Source organism: Salvelinus sp. IW2-2015, linkage group LG4q.1:29, assembly GCF_002910315.2.
Source record: "Salvelinus sp. IW2-2015 linkage group LG4q.1:29, ASM291031v2, whole genome shotgun sequence".
Classification (NCBI taxonomy): Eukaryota; Metazoa; Chordata; class Actinopteri; order Salmoniformes; family Salmonidae; genus Salvelinus; species Salvelinus sp. IW2-2015.
Genome location: NC_036842.1, coordinates 4,670,489 through 4,691,279, shown reverse-complemented (window position 1 = coordinate 4,691,279; position 20,791 = coordinate 4,670,489). Strand labels below are relative to the sequence as shown.

Sequence of the window (20,791 nt, the reverse complement as noted above, 5' to 3'; positions counted from 1 at the left end):
GAAGCCATCCCCAGCGAGCAGCGCTGTCAGGTGGCTGGCGTGGGTGTAGGTGCAGTATAATGAGAGAATGTAGCCTATAGGCGTCGCAGGCGTTGGATATTCCTGCATGAACAATGATGTGAGTAAGACTATGATTGAGAGGGGTATGTACTGCTGTAAATGAACACCACCCACAACCTGGGGGCCCACTCTCTATTCTCTGTATATCATCAAATACTGTTTATGTAATATGACTGTTACATAAGAGAACACCCACTGTTCACGGAAGTGCATCACTGGTACTAAAACACCTGTAGCTATCAGGAAACATGAATGCATGTTAGTTTCTGAAGTTCCATTCATGAACTTTCAATGGTCATGGTATATATTGCTCATTTGGCATTTTAATTGATTTATGTCCAATTGCTCTACCTTTTTTTTTTGTATTACTGATACTTTAGTCAAATGAATAGGATCTAAAAGTAGTTAATTAATAGTTTATATAGAGTTTATACTTTTATTATAAATTGTTACTAATAATCAGTTACACTTGTTGAAATTGTGAGATTTTTTGCTTGGTCCCAAAATGTGTTTTAATTGCATATGACTGTACAGTTTTTTAAAAATTCTTACTTTAAAGTATTTTGAAATATAAAAGTTGCAAAGTTTGCAATGTTTTCTTCTAATTTAGACATACGTTTCACACAGTATGTTGTACCACCGCCGATGGAGTGCAAGCATCCTGGCCATATGCCTTTCCACACTCCCTCCAGCAAATCACATTTGCCTTTTTCATCTTCAAAAAATATTATCATGGAACAGTATCATCCAATGTCATTCAAAGACAATCGATGGATGGGAAACTGACCAATGAGATTGCTCTAACATTTGGATTTTTCAGGTCCTTCCCTGTGATTGGCTTACTTCCATGAAGAAGTATCCGCCTCTAAGCCTCTTATAGGCTGTGTTTCGCGGCTTTCTGCAAGTCATTTGAATACGGCTGGTCGTGGTCGCGGTTTCCAATGACTTCTCATTCAAAGGATCGTGCAGACACAATGGATGGACTTGACGAATAGGAATTTCATCCTCTGAAAACACTGATCGTTATTATTTGTGCGCATTTTGCACTTATTTCCAAGGATAATTTTTGAAGGATTATTTTCTTTCATCTGCTTTTATTTTCCGAAAACGTGGAATCGTTGTATTAGATACAAATAGTGTACATCATTCTATACTGTTACAATTCGATTTTTTTTCTCTAGTTGGGGTAAGTTGATCACAATACAGATGTAGGATCTTAATTTGATCACTCTTTTGTTTCTGTGAATTTGTAGTGTATTCATGGTTTATAAAGGCTTCTAAAGTTTGTAATTTCCACTTTAAAATGCCCTAACGAAAATTGTATTAATTTTCATAAATGATAATCCACATAATAATTCACATTTCCTGTTGCTGCCGGATTATTTCCCTACTGTAGCAAAATGGCTCAAATTAAGATCTGTATGTTCACCGTGAGCCTGATTATTTGTAACAAGGGAACATGCTGGGAATGTGAAACTTTCAAAACAAAAGTGTTATGTAATGCATTTGGCCTATAAATGACAGTGCTTTGAGGGTTGCGCTTTTGAGTGATGGCAAAAACAACGTAACGATGACAGATCTTGACGTTTACAAACAACAACATATTTCCATAATCACCTTTAGCGATCCCAGACACTCATATCTGATATAATTGAATGTGATGTGAAACTTTAAATAGACGGTGTTATTGTTTTTGCTCTAGTCTGCAGCATGGCCTGTATAACTACTTGTCTGGCACGCATTAGCCTTCATTGCTCACTAGTGTTATGACTGGGTGGGGTTCAGCCCAGCAGAGTTCTATGAAAGGCTGGCGCTATTCTCATAATACGAGTGCATGAGTCAAGGGTAATAAACTGTACCAGGGGTGTGGGTTGGGTTGTGTTTACCCTGTCTGGGCTACCGTTAGATGGTTACAGTAGACTGGGGAACAGACACAACAGGGTGGGATATGTGTGGGAAGGAGATTTCTAGGCTATAGAACAGACAAAACAGAGTGGGGACAGCATAGGATAGCTGTTTCGTTTCGTAACTCTAGTGTATTTGCTTCTCTATCAGATAGATGAGGTTCTTATCTGTTTCCACGTAACCCTTAGGATCCCGTTCATCCCCAGCCAGGCTGTAGTGTAGTGTCGGCCTCTTGGCCAGTCAGAGAATGTCACTTTCATTCAAATGTAGTCGGCTTTAGTAGGCCTGACCTTTACTTGGTGGGGGGGGGGGGGGGGGGGGGGGGGGGGGGGGGTGGGGGGGTACATGTTGTAGTAATGCTGGTTGGTGATTGCTTGAAAACGTCTATCGCGGGGTAGATCATCAGCTCCTGTTGTCGCAGGTCACCATCATTAATGCTGCCTCTCTGTCTGTCCAGACTAAAGAATAAAGTTTAATCTCTTAACAGTGTTAAGGAAGCCAGCAGGGAGAGAAAAGGGATGTGCCAGGATGGCGGTTAAATGAGACAGTGGCATAAACAGGCTTATACCAGAATGTAGTAGAATCGGCAGTAGTAAGGACATGAGACAGTGGCATAGTCAGGCTTATACCAGCATGGTGTAGACTTCAGCAGTAGTGGGTAAATACCAGTAGGGTAAGTTATCACACACTGCCAGTAGTTATTACATAAATTATTCCATTTTTTAAAAACATATTTTCTCCCTGTCACACACACATAAACACAAGTGTGCACATGCGCACACACACACACACACACACACACACACACACACACACACACACACACACACACACTCTCTCTTTCTTGGGGAAATAACATTCAGTTGAAACCATGAAAAATAAAGTGTTTAGTAATGAGTTTAAGAGAAGAACAAAGATTTGACAATGTTTTTTCATATTTTAAATCTCTTTAACAGGTCAATATGCCTCCCACGACACCATGCGCTGGCAAGTTCAGCCCCAGCCCTTACAACAACAACAACAATCTCCACAAATACCACCAGCCCATGGAAGCGAGCTACGGGGACATGTGCTACCATGACAACAGTCTTGTTTCWGGCTCCCTGGAGGCCCTAATACAACACTTAGTTCCCACAGTAGACTACTACCCTGACGTGAGTCTTATCTCTAGTCCAACAAAAACATAAAACATAAACAATGGAATCATACAAACATGTTTGGGGTTATGAAAGGGGAAGTCAATTAAGCTCATAAGGCTTAACTGTTATATCCTTCAAGAACAAATGTGTACACTGTACAGTGGACTACTCCTCTGATGTCTGTTGTTATCTCTGGTCCAAAATGCTCTCTCAGGGCGACTCTAATGACAACAACGAAAACATAAACAAGGGAGTAATACAACCTGTTATGCTGAATAGGCTACAGTTATATTTCGGGTTGTGTACTAAGTCCATACGTTATATTCTTCCAGAACAAATGGGTAGACTCACACAGAATGTATATATCATTAACTGAAATGACCATTGAACAGCGGGAAATGTGCCATATTGTGCTGGGTTGGTGTCGGGTTGACGACAACATGAGTTGATGTTAACTCTCTTTTTTCTTGTTCTCCATCAGAGGTCGTATGTCTTCACCTTCCTGCTGAGTTCCCGTCTCTTCCTCAACCCGTATGAGCTCATGTCTCGGGTGTGTCACCTGTGTGTGGAGCAGCATAGATCTGGAGACCTGCTGCTGGATAAGGTAGCTAACACACACACACACACACACACACACACACACACACAAACAGAGATGCACACACACACACACACACACACAACACACACACACACACACACACACACAAAACAGAGATGCACCCACACACACAACACACAAACAGAGATGCACCCCACACACACACACACACACACACACACACACACACACACACACACACACACACACACACTAGTTCTAAACAACAGGCAGTGGACACCACCTCTTCACAGTCTGTCTAACACTGGCATGTCTTTCTCCTTGCTGTCCTTAGATCAGAATACGAGACGTCGCTCCAAAGATCGTGCAGCTGCTGACAGAGTGGACGGAGACGTTTCCCTATGACTTCAGAGATGAGAGGATGATGCGCTGCCTGAAAGAGATGAGCCATCATCTGGCCAGAGGAGATGAGGTCAGTACCCTTATATAACCTCTGACTAACTGACTCATGAGAGATGACAATAGACATGGCAGCAGACATTTCATTGGACCAGTTATGGTTGCGTTTGACATCAGACACCTTATTTAGCACATATTGAGCTTGATCAAGGGCGCTGAGTTCATGTTGCCTTGTGCTGTTAGTCTTATCATTAGGTGTGTTATATGTTCACTTGTGTTACGTCATAATATGTGGTGTGTGTTAGATGGGTCATATGTTTAATATCAGCATAGATGGCATAGGAGGTGAGAATACACACAAGTTCACAAGTTGCAGACTTCGATAATGAACTCAGCGCCCTCGTTATATCAGCACAGATACAAATATACCTTGATATGGATTTCTCTCTCTTTTGATGTTGTCTAATATCAGTACTTAAAAAGATTGTTTCCAAAATGCTATATATCCATTTTCAGAAAGGTGGGTAAATGAGCTTTTATTGTTTAAAGAAATTATTAAAGTGATTGATGTGTTTTTTTCACTATCTAATCATGGCATGGGTTCAATGACAGACATGTATTTGTTTAAAATCTATTACTTGATGGTTTCATTTCAGATAGCCAAATAATCATGTTTTTTGCTAAATGCTATATTATATATCCCCTTCACTCGCAGAGAAATATGTAACAAGTAACTACATCAAATGTATCAAATAACTACATTACAAATTATACATTTGTGACATCAATATTTAAAATTAGTAGTATGAGATTTGTGGGTAAAACCATTTATATTAGACATTTCCGTTAGCAGATGCTCCTATCCAGAGTGACTTACAGTTGGTGCATTCATCTTAAGATAGGTAGGGGAGACAACCACAGATCACAGTCAAATATACAGGACATGAACATCCCGTTCCAGCTAAACAATGCATATATAGCGTTTTGCACAACAAACAAAAAGAAAAAATCTATAAATAGTCATATTTTACACACACATGAAGGTGCCCATAAGCAATAATTTCTGATGGGAAAAAAAACAGTGAAAAATGTGTGGATATAGCATTTTGGACTCTTGTATGCAATGCATAGATTGATCTCTCGCTCGATGTTGTTTTACATCAGTACTCGTGGAGGGCCATGCAGCAGATGACTCAGCGGTTAATCCGAAGGTTGGCGGCCCTGGGTCAGTATGAGGAGGCTATCGCCACACTCAATGCCTCCGCAGCCGAGAGACCCACTGCTCTGAAGACCAAACAGCAGAACGGACAAAGGAGTGACGTCCTGAGCATCAGTGACGATGCTTTTATTCTCGCCCAGCAGCTCACGCACATTGAACTGGTGAGGAGAGAACAGACTGTAGACAGTACTGTATACTGTATTCATGATATGGGGTGTTCAGAGAAGTTCAAACTGGATGGCCGGTTTGATCATTAGAATTTAGTGTTGATTTAGAAGTACCCATGATCTATCAATTAAAGTACCGTACGGTTAGACATACAGTATTGCTTTAGAAATATTTGCTTATTAGAATTCTTCCGTTTCCAATTCTAGGACAGATTGAGTTTTATCGGACCAGAAGAGTTCATCCAAGCCTTTGGTGTGAAAGATCCCCTGGACAACCATAAGGTAGGCTACATAACATTGCCCACTACCTTCCACATAACATTGCCCACTACCTTCCACATAATATTGTCCACTACCTTCCACTGGTTACATAAGAGACCATCTGTCAGTAATTATGGTGAGGCTACTGAATGGGTTGTGGCTGACTTCATTGTGTAAGTCCATTAAGAGTTATCAAGAGAGTACATCACAACAACTAGTCATGAACAGACTGGGAGAAACAACTCTAGCCCAGATATAGTTTACAAGACAAGAAACAGAACTAATTGAAATGCTCCAACAACAACATATCCATCATGGATATCATACTATACAATCTTTTTTTTTTCAAGTAACCTTGACCTGTCTTTCCCCTCAGAGTTTCTTTAGAAAACGCAAGACCACTAACCTGGAGGCCTATGTAGCTTGGTTCAACAGACTCAGCTACCTGGTGGCCACTGAAATCTGTATGGTGAGTGCTCTCCTTCTTTCTCACTTTCTGTCTCCCGCTTTCTCTCTCTGTCTCTATCTCTCTCCCCGTCTACTGTCGTTCTCTCTCCGTCGACCTTATTTCCCTCTCTCCCTTGTTTCTGTTATCCTTTCCTTCTCACACAGTTCCAATGGTTTTGTGTTTGTCTTCCTTCCTTCCAGCCAGTGAAGAAGAAGCACAGAGCTCGGGCATTGGAGTTCTTCATAGACGTGGCCAGAGAATGCTTCAACATCGGCAACTTCAACTCACTCATGGCTATCATCAGTAAGCTACGATTCTACAATGGAATGCATAGAATTGGAATTTCAGTACATTTCGCTGAGTCGAAATGAAATTGATCCCTAACCCTGCTCTCCTCTCTCCACAGCCGGGATGAACATGAGCCCCGTGTCTCGGCTGAAGAAGACCTGGAGCAAAGTCAACACGGACAAGTTTGACATACTGGAGCACCAAATGGACCCGTCCAGTAACTTCAGCAACTACCGTACTGCCCTGCGAGGAGCCACCCAGAGATCTATCACAGCCCACAGCAACCAGGAGAAGATAGTCATTCCATTCTTCAGCCTGCTCATCAAGGACATCTACTTCCTCAACGAAGGATGTGCCAGCCGGCTACCCAGCGGTCATGTCAACTTTGAAGTGAGTCTGAGTAATGTACAGTAAATGCATGTAAAAAAAAAAAAATGCTAATCATAAGTAAATGCTAATCATGACAAGACTTTTACTGTATGGACTGGTTTCCCTCGGCTAAGAAGCATGTTCAGTGGTGAATCTCCATTGAAATAGCTTTTTAGTCTAGAACAATCTTGGTCCAAGAAATTGGCCTTTGGTGTTTAAGTAGCAGGTGAAAAACACATTGTTGTCGGATGATTTTTCATTTCAATGATGGTTCATTTCCTGTTTCTCTATAGAAACTGTGGGACTTGGCGAAGCAGGTCAGTGAGTTCCTGGTGTGGCGTCAGGTGACCTGTCCCTTCGAGAGAGACAGGAAGATTCTCCAGTACCTCGTCACAACGCCAGTCTTCACCGAGGATGGTGAGTGTTGTCCACAGATACATTACATTTAACGTGTCAACTATTTAGAACAGTAGAAAATGTGCACCGCCTGTGGTCTAGTGGACCCTGGCTGTTTGCACGTGTGTACTCCCCACAGAGACCGGGGTTTGTTGTCCACAGTTCCTGCTGTATCTCCTCCCTTTCTAATTCTGTACTGTCTAAATAAAGGATACAGCATATGAACGGAGGATGAAAGTCCACTCTCCTATGAAAGTGCGAAACCTACTATAATCTGTACTGTATCTTATAGCATTGGCTTCAGGGATAGTCATGTTTTTTTTTGTCTCTTCTGCAGAGCTGCATTTGGCCTCCTATGAGAGCGAAGGTCCTGAGAACCACATGGAGAAGGACAGTCGCAGGTCTCTCAGGTGTGTAACTTGACTTTATTTTCACCTAACTTTACACTTGGATTTTGAACCTTTATTTAACTAGGCAAGTCAGTTCCTGGTGTGGATTTTGCGCTGATACATGGTGCACTGTTTGTAGTTCAAAACATTGTATTATGTGTCCTATGTTGCAGGTCATCCCTGTTGCATAGAGAGCATCGGTCATGAGTGGGACACTGGTCTGGGTGATTATTCCATCCCAGCTAAAGAGGCTCATGGTCGACGAGCTCTCGAACGATGGGAGAAAGAACTGTTCAAAGCAGTCAGAGAAAGGATGCCTCCCTCTATGGCTGAAGAACTGAAGATCTTGCCTCTCGCACCGTACATTGACAGATGATTCATTGCAACGTGTCTACCCACACAGTATTACAGTTCTTATTTTGTACCAATGGGTCGTAATGGTTACCGATCATTTTCTATGCTTTTCTGAAGGAGTCTTTCTATAGTGTAATGAGCTTGTTGCTGGTTGGCTTGCTCAGTCTTCTTAGAATGTAAGCTATTTCCTTTATGTTATTGTTTTTACTAAATAGTGTGTTTTGCATATGTTAGGAATTAATTACTTACATATATGTGATGAATCTTTAAAAATACAAAAACAAACCTCAAAACTCATCTCATCTTTGGTGAATGGAATATGAGTATGACTGAATACCCAGCGGTGAATAGTTAACTCAATTTTATTTTTTTAATGTTTTGTCATGTGTTGGTTTACCTTACAGCTATTACTTTTTATAAATGTTTTATGTTAATGTATTCTCTTCTTTTTTTACTATTTGGTTTTGTATCGTGTATGTGTTTATTGTTTGCCCATCCCAATGTGTTACTTATCAGGGTACTCCACATTAAGTTCTTATGTGAAATAAGAGGTATATTTTTTATTTTAAAAGAAAATAAAGAACATTTAAAGGTGATTGTTTTTTCTGTCCCTCTAAAATTTTCTCTAGTGCCATCTAGTGTTCACAACTAAGCTTTCCAATCAAGTCACATCCACACTGAAAATATTGTAATGATGTAAAAAACAAGAATTTATTGTAAAATAATGAGAAAATAAATAGCATACTAAAAATGTCACATTTGACTGAATTGAGAATTTTTTTTAAATCTAAACTATTTCTAAGGGGAGAAAATGATGCTTTACATGTAAGCAGACTCATACATGTTTCAAATAAAATGTCATTGCATTGTTAATGTACATTATAATAATTACATAATAGTTAGTGCATGTGTTTAATTAGTTCCCCATTAGTATCGTCATCAATATGAATAGTATACCTTACTAATGATAAGAACTCACTGAACTCATGTATGAGAGGTCAAGTGACGTGCGAGGTGATGACGCTGTCTGAAGACCTCGCTGCAGATGGAACACTTGAGCCTCTCTTCCCTCTCCCTGTGATGCTGTTGTTTCGCCCCACACGCAGATCCTGTGGCATCCAGCGTCCTCTTGTGGTGAGACCTCATATGCTGCACCAGGTCTGAAGTCAGACGGAAGGAAATGTTGCATTTGGCACACCAGTTCTGAGCCGGCTGGCAGAGGGGCGAGAGTCGTGAGACGGAAGGGGACAGGAGCACCGGGGAGGGGGGGATCGGGACCTGCAGGGGTCTCCCTGGGGTCCAGGGCCAGAGAGCTGCTGGGCTATAGAGAGGGTGCCTCTGGTTCAAAACACCCTGGACCAGCACAGGTCTGTGGAGAGCAGTAGAGGGAGTAGTAATGGAGATTTTAGCCCTCTCAGGCAGGGGGGTAGTCTGGGGAAGTGGAACAGAGCGTGGGGGCTGGGAGAAGGCACTTCTCCTGTTCTCCGAGGCAGAGACTTGGTTGAAGGCAGAGGTGACAGGAGGAGAGTCAGTGGAGGTTTCCTCAGAGCGGGATGGAGATAGAGACAGAGTGTCTTTCAGAGCCTTCTTCTTTGAGTCACTCTGCTCCACTGCTGGGCCACTTCCGGGCTGAATGCTCTGGTTCTGTGGGTTGGATCTGATGTCTTCTGGCCCTGAGGTCTTCAGTTGTGGTTTTAGTTGAGCGGTTCTGTCTTTAGTGAAGGTGCTCCTTATTATATTGGTGGGCAGGTGACAGGTGACCGGGCTAGGTTGTTGGTTCAAGTTCAAAGTACAGTAACCTCTCTCCAGTGGTTCCTGCTTTATGACTAAAGGCTGTGGGCCATTCCTATTCTCCTCCGTGTGTTTCCTTTTGAGGGCACTCCCTGCCCACCTGGTACCAGACAAGCCTGTCTTATTACTGGTATTCTCCATATCCCTGGCTAGATTGTGGAAGTCTGTTGCAGGTTTTCCATCCTGTGGACTTGTCTCTGGATGGCTCAGTTTGAAGGCAGGAACGGGAAGGGAGCCAGGTTTCACATGGTTGGTGTTGTCTTGACCAGGTTTGGTGGTGTGGCTGTTTGGTTGTCTCTGTGTGCAAAGGAATCTCCAATGTGCCAGGAAAGGGAACTCAGACTCAAAGCCCTGGTTGCAGTTTGTACATGTGTATGGACCAGCACCTGGTTACAAAGATGAATATGGATGAATATCACATTATTCTGCCAATATTGCATGACATAAACCTTTGCCAATACTCTTTGAATTGTACAAACATATTGAGAAAATCTAGTTTTAATGTTTAATATTTAATTGCAGTCAATAGTTAAATCATAAAAATTGCTATGAATAATATATATCCATATATTGTAATACACATTCATAGAGTATGTATACCTTTGCTTTGCATCTGCAATGGGTTCAGTAGAAGAAGCTTGGCAAGGTCTTTCCCATACCACACCAAAAGCTCCTCATCCTTCTGGATCGTCCTGAGGGCTCTAAAGAACAGTTGTCCGTTCTTCACATAGGCCTCCAGGTTCTGTTCCTCGCTGCTCCGGGCTGACTGGACGAGCCGCAGCCACATCGGACCGTCAGTGGGCATTTTGTGCGCTGAGGTGTCCACCTGTGTCGCCAAATAGAAACCGGTCTTACAAAAACATGTCAAGCACAGCATTTGGCCAACAACGTTTCGATACATTTTAGACATTTAATCGGGCATGAGAAACTGCCCCCAGCCAATCGTTTGGAACACATTAGTTTAAGACGCATGGATTTAAGTGCATGTTCTCACCCTTAAAATGTATGGTGCCGATCTTCTGTCCATAGACTTGAGAGCGATGAAGGCGATGCTGTCATAAACAGAGGTGTGATTAAGCTCACATGGTCCAAAAACTGCGTGTTCGGGAACGTCGCAGGTGGTGTGGACGCGCGTAAAAATGTCAGTTATCCATCGTTGCGCAATTTGCGCCGCTCTCGCCTCCAGGATCTCCTGAGAACCAGATAACATCAGAATTCATATAATTAGGCTGACAATTAAGAATAAATCATTTGTTTGAATAATGCCCCCCAAAAACGTGTGTAAAAACGCTCTAAATCCAAAACAATACTTACCATTGCAAACAGCTGACTGGTGGTAAGATCTGCGCTTCTCTTATTTGCACTATCCCTGCTTGTATTATACAGTGTATTGTGCCTTGTAGATGCCCACCAATACATGCCATGGGACTGGTCGACTGGAGGAGCTGGTTTTATAGTCTAATCTAATCTGCACAATGAGATTTGACAATTCTCCGCCCCTCCTTTATCCTCTTGTTAGATGGGTGACATTAATGATATCTGACAATCAGAAAGTGTCGGTGCATGGATGGACAGTCTGGATGGACAGTCTGGATGGACAGTCTAAAGAGGTCATGGGTATCAGGGGCCAGCCAGTGCATGCATGTACAGTAGAAGCCAATTTCTATTGGATATTGAATTCATGACATTTGGTAAATAGGGACAAAATATAGTGGATTTAGGTGACGGCGGGTCATGTTCTGGTGTGCAAGCATGCCCCGCCGCCACGACGATAAACGCGAGTGTGTGTCGGGTAAATGGAGTGATGCACTTTTCTGTATCCTCCTCGGGCGACAGATAAACCTTGGCTCATTGATGGGTTTACAGTGGTGGAATTCACTCCACACAGTAGCCTATTGAGCAAATCCCACATTGTTTGTCACGTCCACAATGACAAGGACACCAGAATCTGTCGAATTTCAGTTTTCAAACGAAACAATATTTTTTATTTCAGTCTGTTTACTTAAAAGTCAAATCCACGTTTTTCTATGGTTTTGTGGTTTTGTCTATAATTCATTGTGTGTCAAGCGCAAATAAAGTGTGGTTGTCGAACTGAAATATCTCCATAAGTTATTCATATTTAACAAAATATTGTGTCACCTGCTGTCTCCCCGCCCACTGTGCTGGTGGTGTAGTTACAGGGTTTCCCAGACTCGGTCCTCGCGTCCCCCCCCCCCCCCCCCCCCCCCCCCCCCCCCCCCCCCCCCCCCCCCCTGTGTGCACATTTTGGTTTTGCCCTAGCACTACACAGCTGATTTAATCATCAAAGCTTGACGATGAGTTGGTTATTTGAATCAATTGTGTAGCGCTAGTGCGCGCAGGAGGGAAGGGTCCAGGAAGAGTTTGGGAAACCCTGTGAGACTAGTGTGCAATAGGGTTCAAAGGCGCGCAATAGGGTTCAAAGGCGCGCTTGTTCGACTCTCCTGCGCATGCTCACTTCAGATGAGACCGTACTGTCACAGTATCAGCGGTAATTCTCTAGGAGACACGCCCCAAATAATTTTATTCTCTCAATTCAGACAATTAAACAGTTACCCACAAGTGTCAAGGACGATACATAGTATTTACAAAGACACACAGTAACATGTCGCGTAAATGTCATGTTAGTTTATTTTCGATTTTGTCGTTGGAAAATCAGGAATCAGTCTTGAGTCCTGTTTTATCCAGACGAAGAAAGCGCATGTGAGGTAGTCTAGTCTAGTCAGTGGTGGTACAGTACGATGTGCAAACTCAATGAGGATTTTTATTTTATCAAGGCAATGATCATCAACGGACAGTGGATTGCACTCCTGCTTACCTTTCTAATAGGCCTAAACACATTATTTTGTAATACCGAAGAGGCATCTTGCCATGGAGCTTTTGATATTTATTTCGTTTTAGACAGGTAAGTAACGTTATAGCCTACAGACTACATGCAAGATGTAATTGATATAAAAGTTAAGTGTTTTTTTATGGTAAAGTAACTTGAATCAACACGATTCTATAGAATCTATCAGGTGTCAGATTGCACTAGTCAAGCATTTTCTTACCACGTTTTGTGTGTAAAATACTCCTGTAAATAGTATTTAAATGACTCGAGTTCTATTTCAGTCTGTCTAGTCCTTGTAAGGGTTTGTTTGGTTCTGGTTCAGGGAGTGTTTCTGACTGCTTTACAGGTCTGGGAGTGTGCATGATAACTGGGGAGAGATCTATGAGTTTGTGGAGCAGCTCACCAACCGCTTTGTGAGGTAAGTGAAGTAAAGTCATACTCTCAGGTCCAAGCTCTGTGTATGAGGTGACATGAGCAACTTGTCTTGAACACTATACATCACTGTCCATCAATACTATGGCTAACTTTACAATCTGAATCATGAAACAGAAGAATGGGCCCCTTTTTAGTCAAATAATGATTTACCAAGGACATACGATATTTACACAGTGAGGAATCAAGTTAGTAGTTAACACAGTTAACACACTCATGTGAAAGTGGGGCAAATCCTTTTCAAGCAGTAGCCAATAGGCATTTGATCAAATGTAGCTCCACCGAACACTTGGATGCAGTTTGTGGGATTATTTTAAAACTTAATAGTGGGGTACTAAATTTAACTCCAGAACAGTTGTCTGAAACAGCTGGTTGTGGTAACAACTGTGCATAATTGTAATTTAGGAGAGAAAGGGGTTAGCTCCAAAGGGTGTAGGGAGGGATAAGTTGGCCTACTGTAAGTGAATTCTTTTAAATACAAAATGACTAGTAACTTCTTGGTGTTTGATCCCATTCCTTGGTCTTTTTCTGTTTGTTTTAGTCCTAGGATGAGAGTGTCCTACATAGTTTTCTCATCTAGAGCAGAGTTGATTCTTCCACTAACTGGAGACAGGTACAGACACACACACTCTCTCACTTGTCACAGTACTAAGCATCTCTCTCTTTCCCTCTTCCCCCTCTCCCTCTCATCTTTCTCTTGCTCTTTCTTTCTCTCCTCTCTTTCTTGCTCTCTCTCACACACACACAGGCAATTAACATAATTTCTCAGATAGAATCTCTTTGTAGATATGAAATAGATGAAGGCTTGAAAAAGTTAAGCAAAATCAGACCGGCTGGTGAAACGTACATGCACGAAGGCATGAAGGCGGTAAGCATTTTCTATTTGAATCTATTCTATATTTTTTGTTGTTGGACTGTTTTTTGTTGTACATTAAAACATGGCTTCCCCTATGTAGGCATCAGAGCAGATGAAGGCCCAGGTCACACGGTCATCCAGTATTATCATAGCTCTGACTGATGGGAAACTGGAAGTCTATCCTTATGAACTGACTGTAAAGGAGGTAATACCATTATACTAAACAGTGATGAGTAATAAAATAGTACTTGCTGGAAGTGCTTTGACCTCTGACTGGTACACAGCTATTTTCCTCTCTTTTTGTTGAAGGCAAACACTGCCAGGGAGTTTGGTGCTAGAGTGTACTGTGTTGGTGTGAAAGACTTTGATGAGAGCCAGGTGAGTGTTTTTAGGGATCTGTTTTATGCAGTACTCTCGCCTTTCTGTCAATTGAAGGCTGCATAAGCACACGTGAAATACACACACTGCAATACACTATTTTGTTTACATTGAAATCTCTGAACACTGCCAAAGTGAATCCATACTGGAACTACTAATGGGTACCATAATATTGGAAGAAAAATGAGCGTACCCGTTTTATGATTTGATCGTCTGTCTGTCTTAGAGAGCGATAGCAGTCTGGACAGGAAGTTAGTTGTACTCTAATCATCTAATTGGATCGTGCCAGCCTGCTTCCTCTTATGGTTTCATTACATTAGATCAGCCTTTGAAACCAGAAGGGAAAACATCAACAGAGGGGGAAAAGGCTGTCTTGTAGATGTACAGAAAACAGAGGGAGAGTAGTGGACAGACAATGAGGGAGAGAGAGTGCTATGTTGTACGTATATGTGGAAAGACAATCTTTCCGATGTTGTGTAATATCATATGCTTTCCTCTTGTACCCACAGCTTGTTGACATTGCAGACAGCAAAGACCAAGTATTCCCAGTGCTGGCTGGATTTCGTGCACTCAAAAGCATTGTGAATTCGGTCAGAATAATTACATACAACAATACGTCAAAATAAACGTCAAGTCACATACAATGTCATTAACGTGATCATTATTTCTATTTTTCACAGATTTTGAAGCAGTCCTGCACAGAAATATTCAGGATAGAGCCCACTAGTGTTTGCGTAAATGGTACATTGCAAAGCTCGAGTTTGTTGACATACCGATGCCAATACTATTATTGGGTAACACTGTTATTTGTTTGTGCCTGAAAATCCTGACATTGTGCCCCTCTATAAAATTGTAGAATCTTTCAACATCGTCCTGAGAGGATATGACTTCACCCGTGGCAGGAGCCAGGATGGAGTGATCTGCGTTCTCACTGTCAACCAGAAGACATACAGTTAGTATACCCCAAGCTCCATAATGCGGCATGTTCTGCATTCCAATATTGACACACCCCTACCTACTGTAAGACTGCAGATTGACAATAACCCCCTCAAGCGCGTGTTCATACTACATTCGTTCCTGTTTACCAGACGCCACCGTCGTTTTGTAGCTGTACACCCAACGGTGCACTTCAGTCTTGTTGCTCAGGATGCAGTCTACTAAATGTCCCCGTGAAGTAGTCACACTAATGAAGTACTGAGGGCGTGTAGTGAATGTTGTCTTTCAGAGAGAACAGAACAGTGTCTTATTTAGTAGGGTCAGGGAACATTATGCAGCTAGCTGAGTACATGGAGCTGGTATCTGTCTTATTGCTTAATATAGAACACAACACACAAAGTCTCTTCACTGAGAGGGCATTGAGCTCACCCAGTGCGCTCGCTCTCTCTCTGTCGCTCCTCTCTCTCTCTCTCTCTCTCTCTCCCCTCCCCCCAGATGAGAGGCCCAGTGTGGTGCAGAATGGCTATTTGTTGTGTCCAGCACCAGTGCTGCATGAAGTCGGACAGTAAGTGCTGCACTCAATTCTCTCCTCTGAACTTCCTCTATCCATAAATGGCCAGTGAGCTACTGAGCGCGCTCAGTTGGCCAGATCAAAGGAATGTCATGTTGTTGGTTGGTTGCCGTGAGAGCTGAACCACACAGCAACCCAGACTCTCCACAGTCAGCGACTACACACACTTCCATTCAGGGTGGGTAGTGTGTTCGACGGGTAACAGGTGTTCATCGCTTTATAAAAGCAAAAGAAACAACTTCAAATGATATAAAAATATAATAAAAGCCTGGTGGTGGCTGGAGAATGGCAGCTGTTCATCCCTAATCCATTACGGGACTCTGCCTGGTTTCTTCATAAAATGTGACCGAATAGGCTGAACCGATGTGTAGTGGTGAGACACACCAAAATGGTTTGGCACACTATCATTAAAACAGCTTAGAGGAAGACGTCATATGTTAGACTTTGTGACCCAGTGTTAGTTTTTACCCTGTCCACCAGCATGCCTATTTGCTATGGCACAGTGCCTTGGCATTTCAACGGTTGGTCTGCCAGACCGATACTTAAATGAAGTTTGACCTACATTGTTAGTATCTCMCTCTSGCCCRCCRTATTTCTGTCTCTCTCACACACACACACGCAAAGCAATAATATAGAATTGTGCTGGATTTTCTTTTCCCTCACGATAGATCGATAGATGTGCTGATCAGGTGTGTAACTTGACTTTATTTTCACCTAACTTTACACTTGGATTTTGAACCTTTATTTAAACGCGGCAAATCAGTTCCTGGTGTGGATTTTGCGCTGATACATGGTGCACTGTTTGTAGTTCAAAACATTGTATTATGTGTCCTATGTTGCAGGTCATCCCTGTTGCATAGAGAGCATCGGTCATGAGTGGGACACTGGTCTGGGTGATTATTCCATCCCAGCTAAAGAGGCTCATGGTCGACGAGCTCTCGAACGATGGGAGAAAGAACTGTTCAAAGCAGTCAGAGAAAGGATGCCTCCCTCTATGGCTGAAGAACTGAAGATCTTGCCTCTCGCACCGTACATTGACAGATGATTCATTGCAACGTGTCTACCCACACAGTATTACAGTTCTTATTTTGTACCAATGGGTCGTAATGGTTACCGATCATTTTCTATGCTTTTCTGAAGGAGTCTTTCTATAGTGTAATGAGCTTGTTGCTGGTTGGCTTGCTCAGTCTTCTTAGAATGTAAGCTATTTCCTTTATGTTATTGTTTTTACTAAATAGTGTGTTTTGCATATGTTAGGAATTAATTACTTACATATATGTGATGAATCTTTAAAAATACAAAAACAAACCTCAAAACTCATCTCATCTTTGGTGAATGGAATATGAGTATGACTGAATACCCAGCGGTGAATAGTTAACTCAATTTTATTTTTTTAATGTTTTGTCATGTGTTGGTTTACCTTACAGCTATTACTTTTTATAAATGTTTTATGTTAATGTATTCTCTTCTTTTTTTACTATTTGGTTTTGTATCGTGTATGTGTTTATTGTTTGCCCATCCCAATGTGTTACTTATCAGGGTACTCCACATTAAGTTCTTATGTGAAATAAGAGGTATATTTTTTATTTTAAAAGAAAATAAAGAACATTTAAAGGTGATTGTTTTTTCTGTCCCTCTAAAATTTTCTCTAGTGCCATCTAGTGTTCACAACTAAGCTTTCCAATCAAGTCACATCCACACTGAAAATATTGTAATGATGTAAAAAACAAGAATTTATTGTAAAATAATGAGAAAATAAATAGCATACTAAAAATGTCACATTTGACTGAATTGAGAATTTTTTTTAAATCTAAACTATTTCTAAGGGGAGAAAATGATGCTTTACATGTAAGCAGACTCATACATGTTTCAAATAAAATGTCATTGCATTGTTAATGTACATTATAATAATTACATAATAGTTAGTGCATGTGTTTAATTAGTTCCCCATTAGTATCGTCATCAATATGAATAGTATACCTTACTAATGATAAGAACTCACTGAACTCATGTATGAGAGGTCAAGTGACGTGCGAGGTGATGACGCTGTCTGAAGACCTCGCTGCAGATGGAACACTTGAGCCTCTCTTCCCTCTCCCTGTGATGCTGTTGTTTCGCCCCACACGCAGATCCTGTGGCATCCAGCGTCCTCTTGTGGTGAGACCTCATATGCTGCACCAGGTCTGAAGTCAGACGGAAGGAAATGTTGCATTTGGCACACCAGTTCTGAGCCGGCTGGCAGAGGGGCGAGAGTCGTGAGACGGAAGGGGACAGGAGCACCGGGGAGGGGGGGATCGGGACCTGCAGGGGTCTCCCTGGGGTCCAGGGCCAGAGAGCTGCTGGGCTATAGAGAGGGTGCCTCTGGTTCAAAACACCCTGGACCAGCACAGGTCTGTGGAGAGCAGTAGAGGGAGTAGTAATGGAGATTTTAGCCCTCTCAGGCAGGGGGGTAGTCTGGGGAAGTGGAACAGAGCGTGGGGGCTGGGAGAAGGCACTTCTCCTGTTCTCCGAGGCAGAGACTTGGTTGAAGGCAGAGGTGACAGGAGGAGAGTCAGTGGAGGTTTCCTCAGAGCGGGATGGAGATAGAGACAGAGTGTCTTTCAGAGCCTTCTTCTTTGAGTCACTCTGCTCCACTGCTGGGCCACTTCCGGGCTGAATGCTCTGGTTCTGTGGGTTGGATCTGATGTCTTCTGGCCCTGAGGTCTTCAGTTGTGGTTTTAGTTGAGCGGTTCTGTCTTTAGTGAAGGTGCTCCTTATTATATTGGTGGGCAGGTGACAGGTGACCGGGCTAGGTTGTTGGTTCAAGTTCAAAGTACAGTAACCTCTCTCCAGTGGTTCCTGCTTTATGACTAAAGGCTGTGGGCCATTCCTATTCTCCTCCGTGTGTTTCCTTTTGAGGGCACTCCCTGCCCACCTGGTACCAGACAAGCCTGTCTTATTACTGGTATTCTCCATATCCCTGGCTAGATTGTGGAAGTCTGTTGCAGGTTTTCCATCCTGTGGACTTGTCTCTGGATGGCTCAGTTTGAAGGCAGGAACGGGAAGGGAGCCAGGTTTCACATGGTTGGTGTTGTCTTGACCAGGTTTGGTGGTGTGGCTGTTTGGTTGTCTCTGTGTGCAAAGGAATCTCCAATGTGCCAGGAAAGGGAACTCAGACTCAAAGCCCTGGTTGCAGTTTGTACATGTGTATGGACCAGCACCTGGTTACAAAGATGAATATGGATGAATATCACATTATTCTGCCAATATTGCATGACATAAACCTTTGCCAATACTCTTTGAATTGTACAAACATATTGAGAAAATCTAGTTTTAATGTTTAATATTTAATTGCAGTCAATAGTTAAATCATAAAAATTGCTATGAATAATATATATCCATATATTGTAATACACATTCATAGAGTATGTATACCTTTGCTTTGCATCTGCAATGGGTTCAGTAGAAGAAGCTTGGCAAGGTCTTTCCCATACCACACCAAAAGCTCCTCATCCTTCTGGATCGTCCTGAGGGCTCTAAAGAACAGTTGTCCGTTCTTCACATAGGCCTCCAGGTTCTGTTCCTCGCTGCTCCGGGCTGACTGGACGAGCCGCAGCCACATCGGACCGTCAGTGGGCATTTTGTGCGCTGAGGTGTCCACCTGTGTCGCCAAATAGAAACCGGTCTTACAAAAACATGTCAAGCACAGCATTTGGCCAACAACGTTTCGATACATTTTAGACATTTAATCGGGCATGAGAAACTGCCCCCAGCCAATCGTTTGGAACACATTAGTTTAAGACGCATGGATTTAAGTGCATGTTCTCACCCTTAAAATGTATGGTGCCGATCTTCTGTCCATAGACTTGAGAGCGATGAAGGCGATGCTGTCATAAACAGAGGTGTGATTAAGCTCACATGGTCCAAAAACTGCGTGTTCGGGAACGTCGCAGGTGGTGTGGACGCGCGTAAAAATGTCAGTTATCCATCGTTGCGCAATTTGCGCCGCTCTCGCCTCCAGGATCTCCTGAGAACCAGATAACATCAGAATTCATATAATTAGGCTGACAATTAAGAATAAATCATTTGTTTGAATAATGCCCCCCAAAAACGTGTGTAAAAACGCTCTAAATCCAAAACAATACTTACCATTGCAAACAGCTGACTGGTGGTAAGATCTGCGCTTCTCTTATTTGCACTATCCCTGCTTGTATTATACAGTGTATTGTGCCTTGTAGATGCCCACCAATACATGCCATGGGACTGGTCGACTGGAGGAGCTGGTTTTATAGTCTAATCTAATCTGCACAATGAGATTTGACAATTCTCCGCCCCTCCTTTATCCTCTTGTTAGATGGGTGACATTAATGATATCTGACAATCAGAAAGTGTCGGTGCATGGATGGACAGTCTGGATGGACAGTCTGGATGGACAGTCTAAAGAGGTCATGGGTATCAGGGGCCAGCCAGTGCATGCATGTACAGTAGAAGCCAATTTCTATTGGATATTGAATTCATGACATTTGGTAAATAGGGACAAAATATAGTGGATTTAGGTGACGGCGGGTCATGTTCTGGTGTGCAAGCATGCCCCGCCGCCACGACGATAAACGCGAGTGTGTGTCGGGTAAATGGAGTGATGCACTTTTCTGTATCCTCCTCGGGCGACAGATAAACCTTGGCTCATTGATGGGTTTACAGTGGTGGAATTCACTCCACACAGTAGCCTATTGAGCAAATCCCACATTGTTTGTCACGTCCACAATGACAAGGACACCAGAATCTGTCGAATTTCAGTTTTCAAACGAAACAATATTTTTTATTTCAGTCTGTTTACTTAAAAGTCAAATCCACGTTTTTCTATGGTTTTGTGGTTTTGTCTATAATTCATTGTGTGTCAAGCGCAAATAAAGTGTGGTTGTCGAACTGAAATATCTCCATAAGTTATTCATATTTAACAAAATATTGTGTCACCTGCTGTCTCCCCGCCCACTGTGCTGGTGGTGTAGTTACAGGGTTTCCCAGACTCGGTCCTCGCGTCCCC

The 20,791-nt window shown here is 42.5% G+C and overlaps 4 protein-coding genes across 4 annotated transcripts in view; 2 read left to right on the top strand and 2 right to left on the bottom strand.

Moving 5' to 3' along the window:
• Positions 1-968: 968 nt before the first annotated feature.
• On the top strand, positions 969-8,552 carry rasgef1bb (RasGEF domain family, member 1Bb). Its single transcript, XM_023983434.2, has 12 exons — positions 969-1,246; positions 2,922-3,119; positions 3,586-3,708; positions 4,001-4,138; positions 5,230-5,445; positions 5,659-5,733; positions 6,089-6,181; positions 6,361-6,463; positions 6,567-6,838; positions 7,111-7,234; positions 7,551-7,623; positions 7,776-8,552. The coding sequence occupies exons 2-12, from the start codon at positions 2,928-2,930 to the stop codon at positions 7,807-7,809; spliced, it is 1,443 nt and encodes a 480-aa protein (XP_023839202.1). The 5' UTR covers positions 969-1,246; positions 2,922-2,927; the 3' UTR covers positions 7,810-8,552.
• A 50-nt stretch (positions 8,553-8,602) lies between these two features.
• Positions 8,603-11,338, bottom strand: LOC111961280 (PR domain zinc finger protein 8-like). Its single transcript, XM_023983433.2, has 4 exons — positions 11,062-11,338; positions 10,742-10,939; positions 10,348-10,573; positions 8,603-10,133 (listed from the first exon to the last, which is right to left on the bottom strand). Exons 1-4 carry the CDS (start codon positions 11,164-11,166, stop codon positions 8,941-8,943), a joined length of 1,722 nt encoding a protein of 573 aa, XP_023839201.1. The 5' UTR covers positions 11,167-11,338; the 3' UTR covers positions 8,603-8,940.
• Positions 11,339-12,070: 732 nt separating this feature from the next.
• Positions 12,071-20,791, top strand: part of antxr2b (ANTXR cell adhesion molecule 2b) — a 13,568-nt gene continuing 4,847 nt past the window's right edge. The window contains exons 1-12 of the mRNA XM_070443250.1: positions 12,071-12,670; positions 12,942-13,013; positions 13,569-13,640; positions 13,814-13,895; positions 13,984-14,088; positions 14,193-14,261; positions 14,771-14,851; positions 14,942-15,002; positions 15,118-15,213; positions 15,693-15,762; positions 16,437-16,457; positions 19,612-19,723. Of these exons, the coding sequence (XP_070299351.1) occupies positions 12,507-12,670; positions 12,942-13,013; positions 13,569-13,640; positions 13,814-13,895; positions 13,984-14,088; positions 14,193-14,261; positions 14,771-14,851; positions 14,942-15,002; positions 15,118-15,213; positions 15,693-15,762; positions 16,437-16,457; positions 19,612-19,723 (1,005 nt within the window). The 5' untranslated portion in view covers positions 12,071-12,506. The remainder of the gene's footprint in view (positions 12,671-12,941; positions 13,014-13,568; positions 13,641-13,813; positions 13,896-13,983; positions 14,089-14,192; positions 14,262-14,770; positions 14,852-14,941; positions 15,003-15,117; positions 15,214-15,692; positions 15,763-16,436; positions 16,458-19,611; positions 19,724-20,791) is intronic.
• LOC111961278 (PR domain zinc finger protein 8-like) lies at positions 17,438-20,173 on the bottom strand. Its single transcript, XM_023983431.2, has 4 exons — positions 19,897-20,173; positions 19,577-19,774; positions 19,183-19,408; positions 17,438-18,968 (listed from the first exon to the last, which is right to left on the bottom strand). The coding sequence occupies exons 1-4, from the start codon at positions 19,999-20,001 to the stop codon at positions 17,776-17,778; spliced, it is 1,722 nt and encodes a 573-aa protein (XP_023839199.1). The 5' UTR covers positions 20,002-20,173; the 3' UTR covers positions 17,438-17,775.

Coding starts and splice junctions, on each gene's coding strand:
- LOC111961278 (XM_023983431.2), bottom strand. CDS start 20,001: ATGTATTGGTGGGCATCTACAAGGCACAATACACTGTATAATACAAGC. Junction 19,409..19,576: donor CGGCACCATACATTTTAAGG/GTGAGAACATGC, acceptor TTGGCGACACAG/GTGGACACCTCAGCGCACAA. Junction 18,969..19,182: donor ATTGCAGATGCAAAGCAAAG/GTATACATACTC, acceptor CTTTGTAACCAG/GTGCTGGTCCATACACATGT.
- LOC111961280 (XM_023983433.2), bottom strand. CDS start 11,166: ATGTATTGGTGGGCATCTACAAGGCACAATACACTGTATAATACAAGC. Junction 10,940..11,061: donor CCAGTCAGCTGTTTGCAATG/GTAAGTATTGTT, acceptor TCTGGTTCTCAG/GAGATCCTGGAGGCGAGAGC. Junction 10,134..10,347: donor ATTGCAGATGCAAAGCAAAG/GTATACATACTC, acceptor CTTTGTAACCAG/GTGCTGGTCCATACACATGT.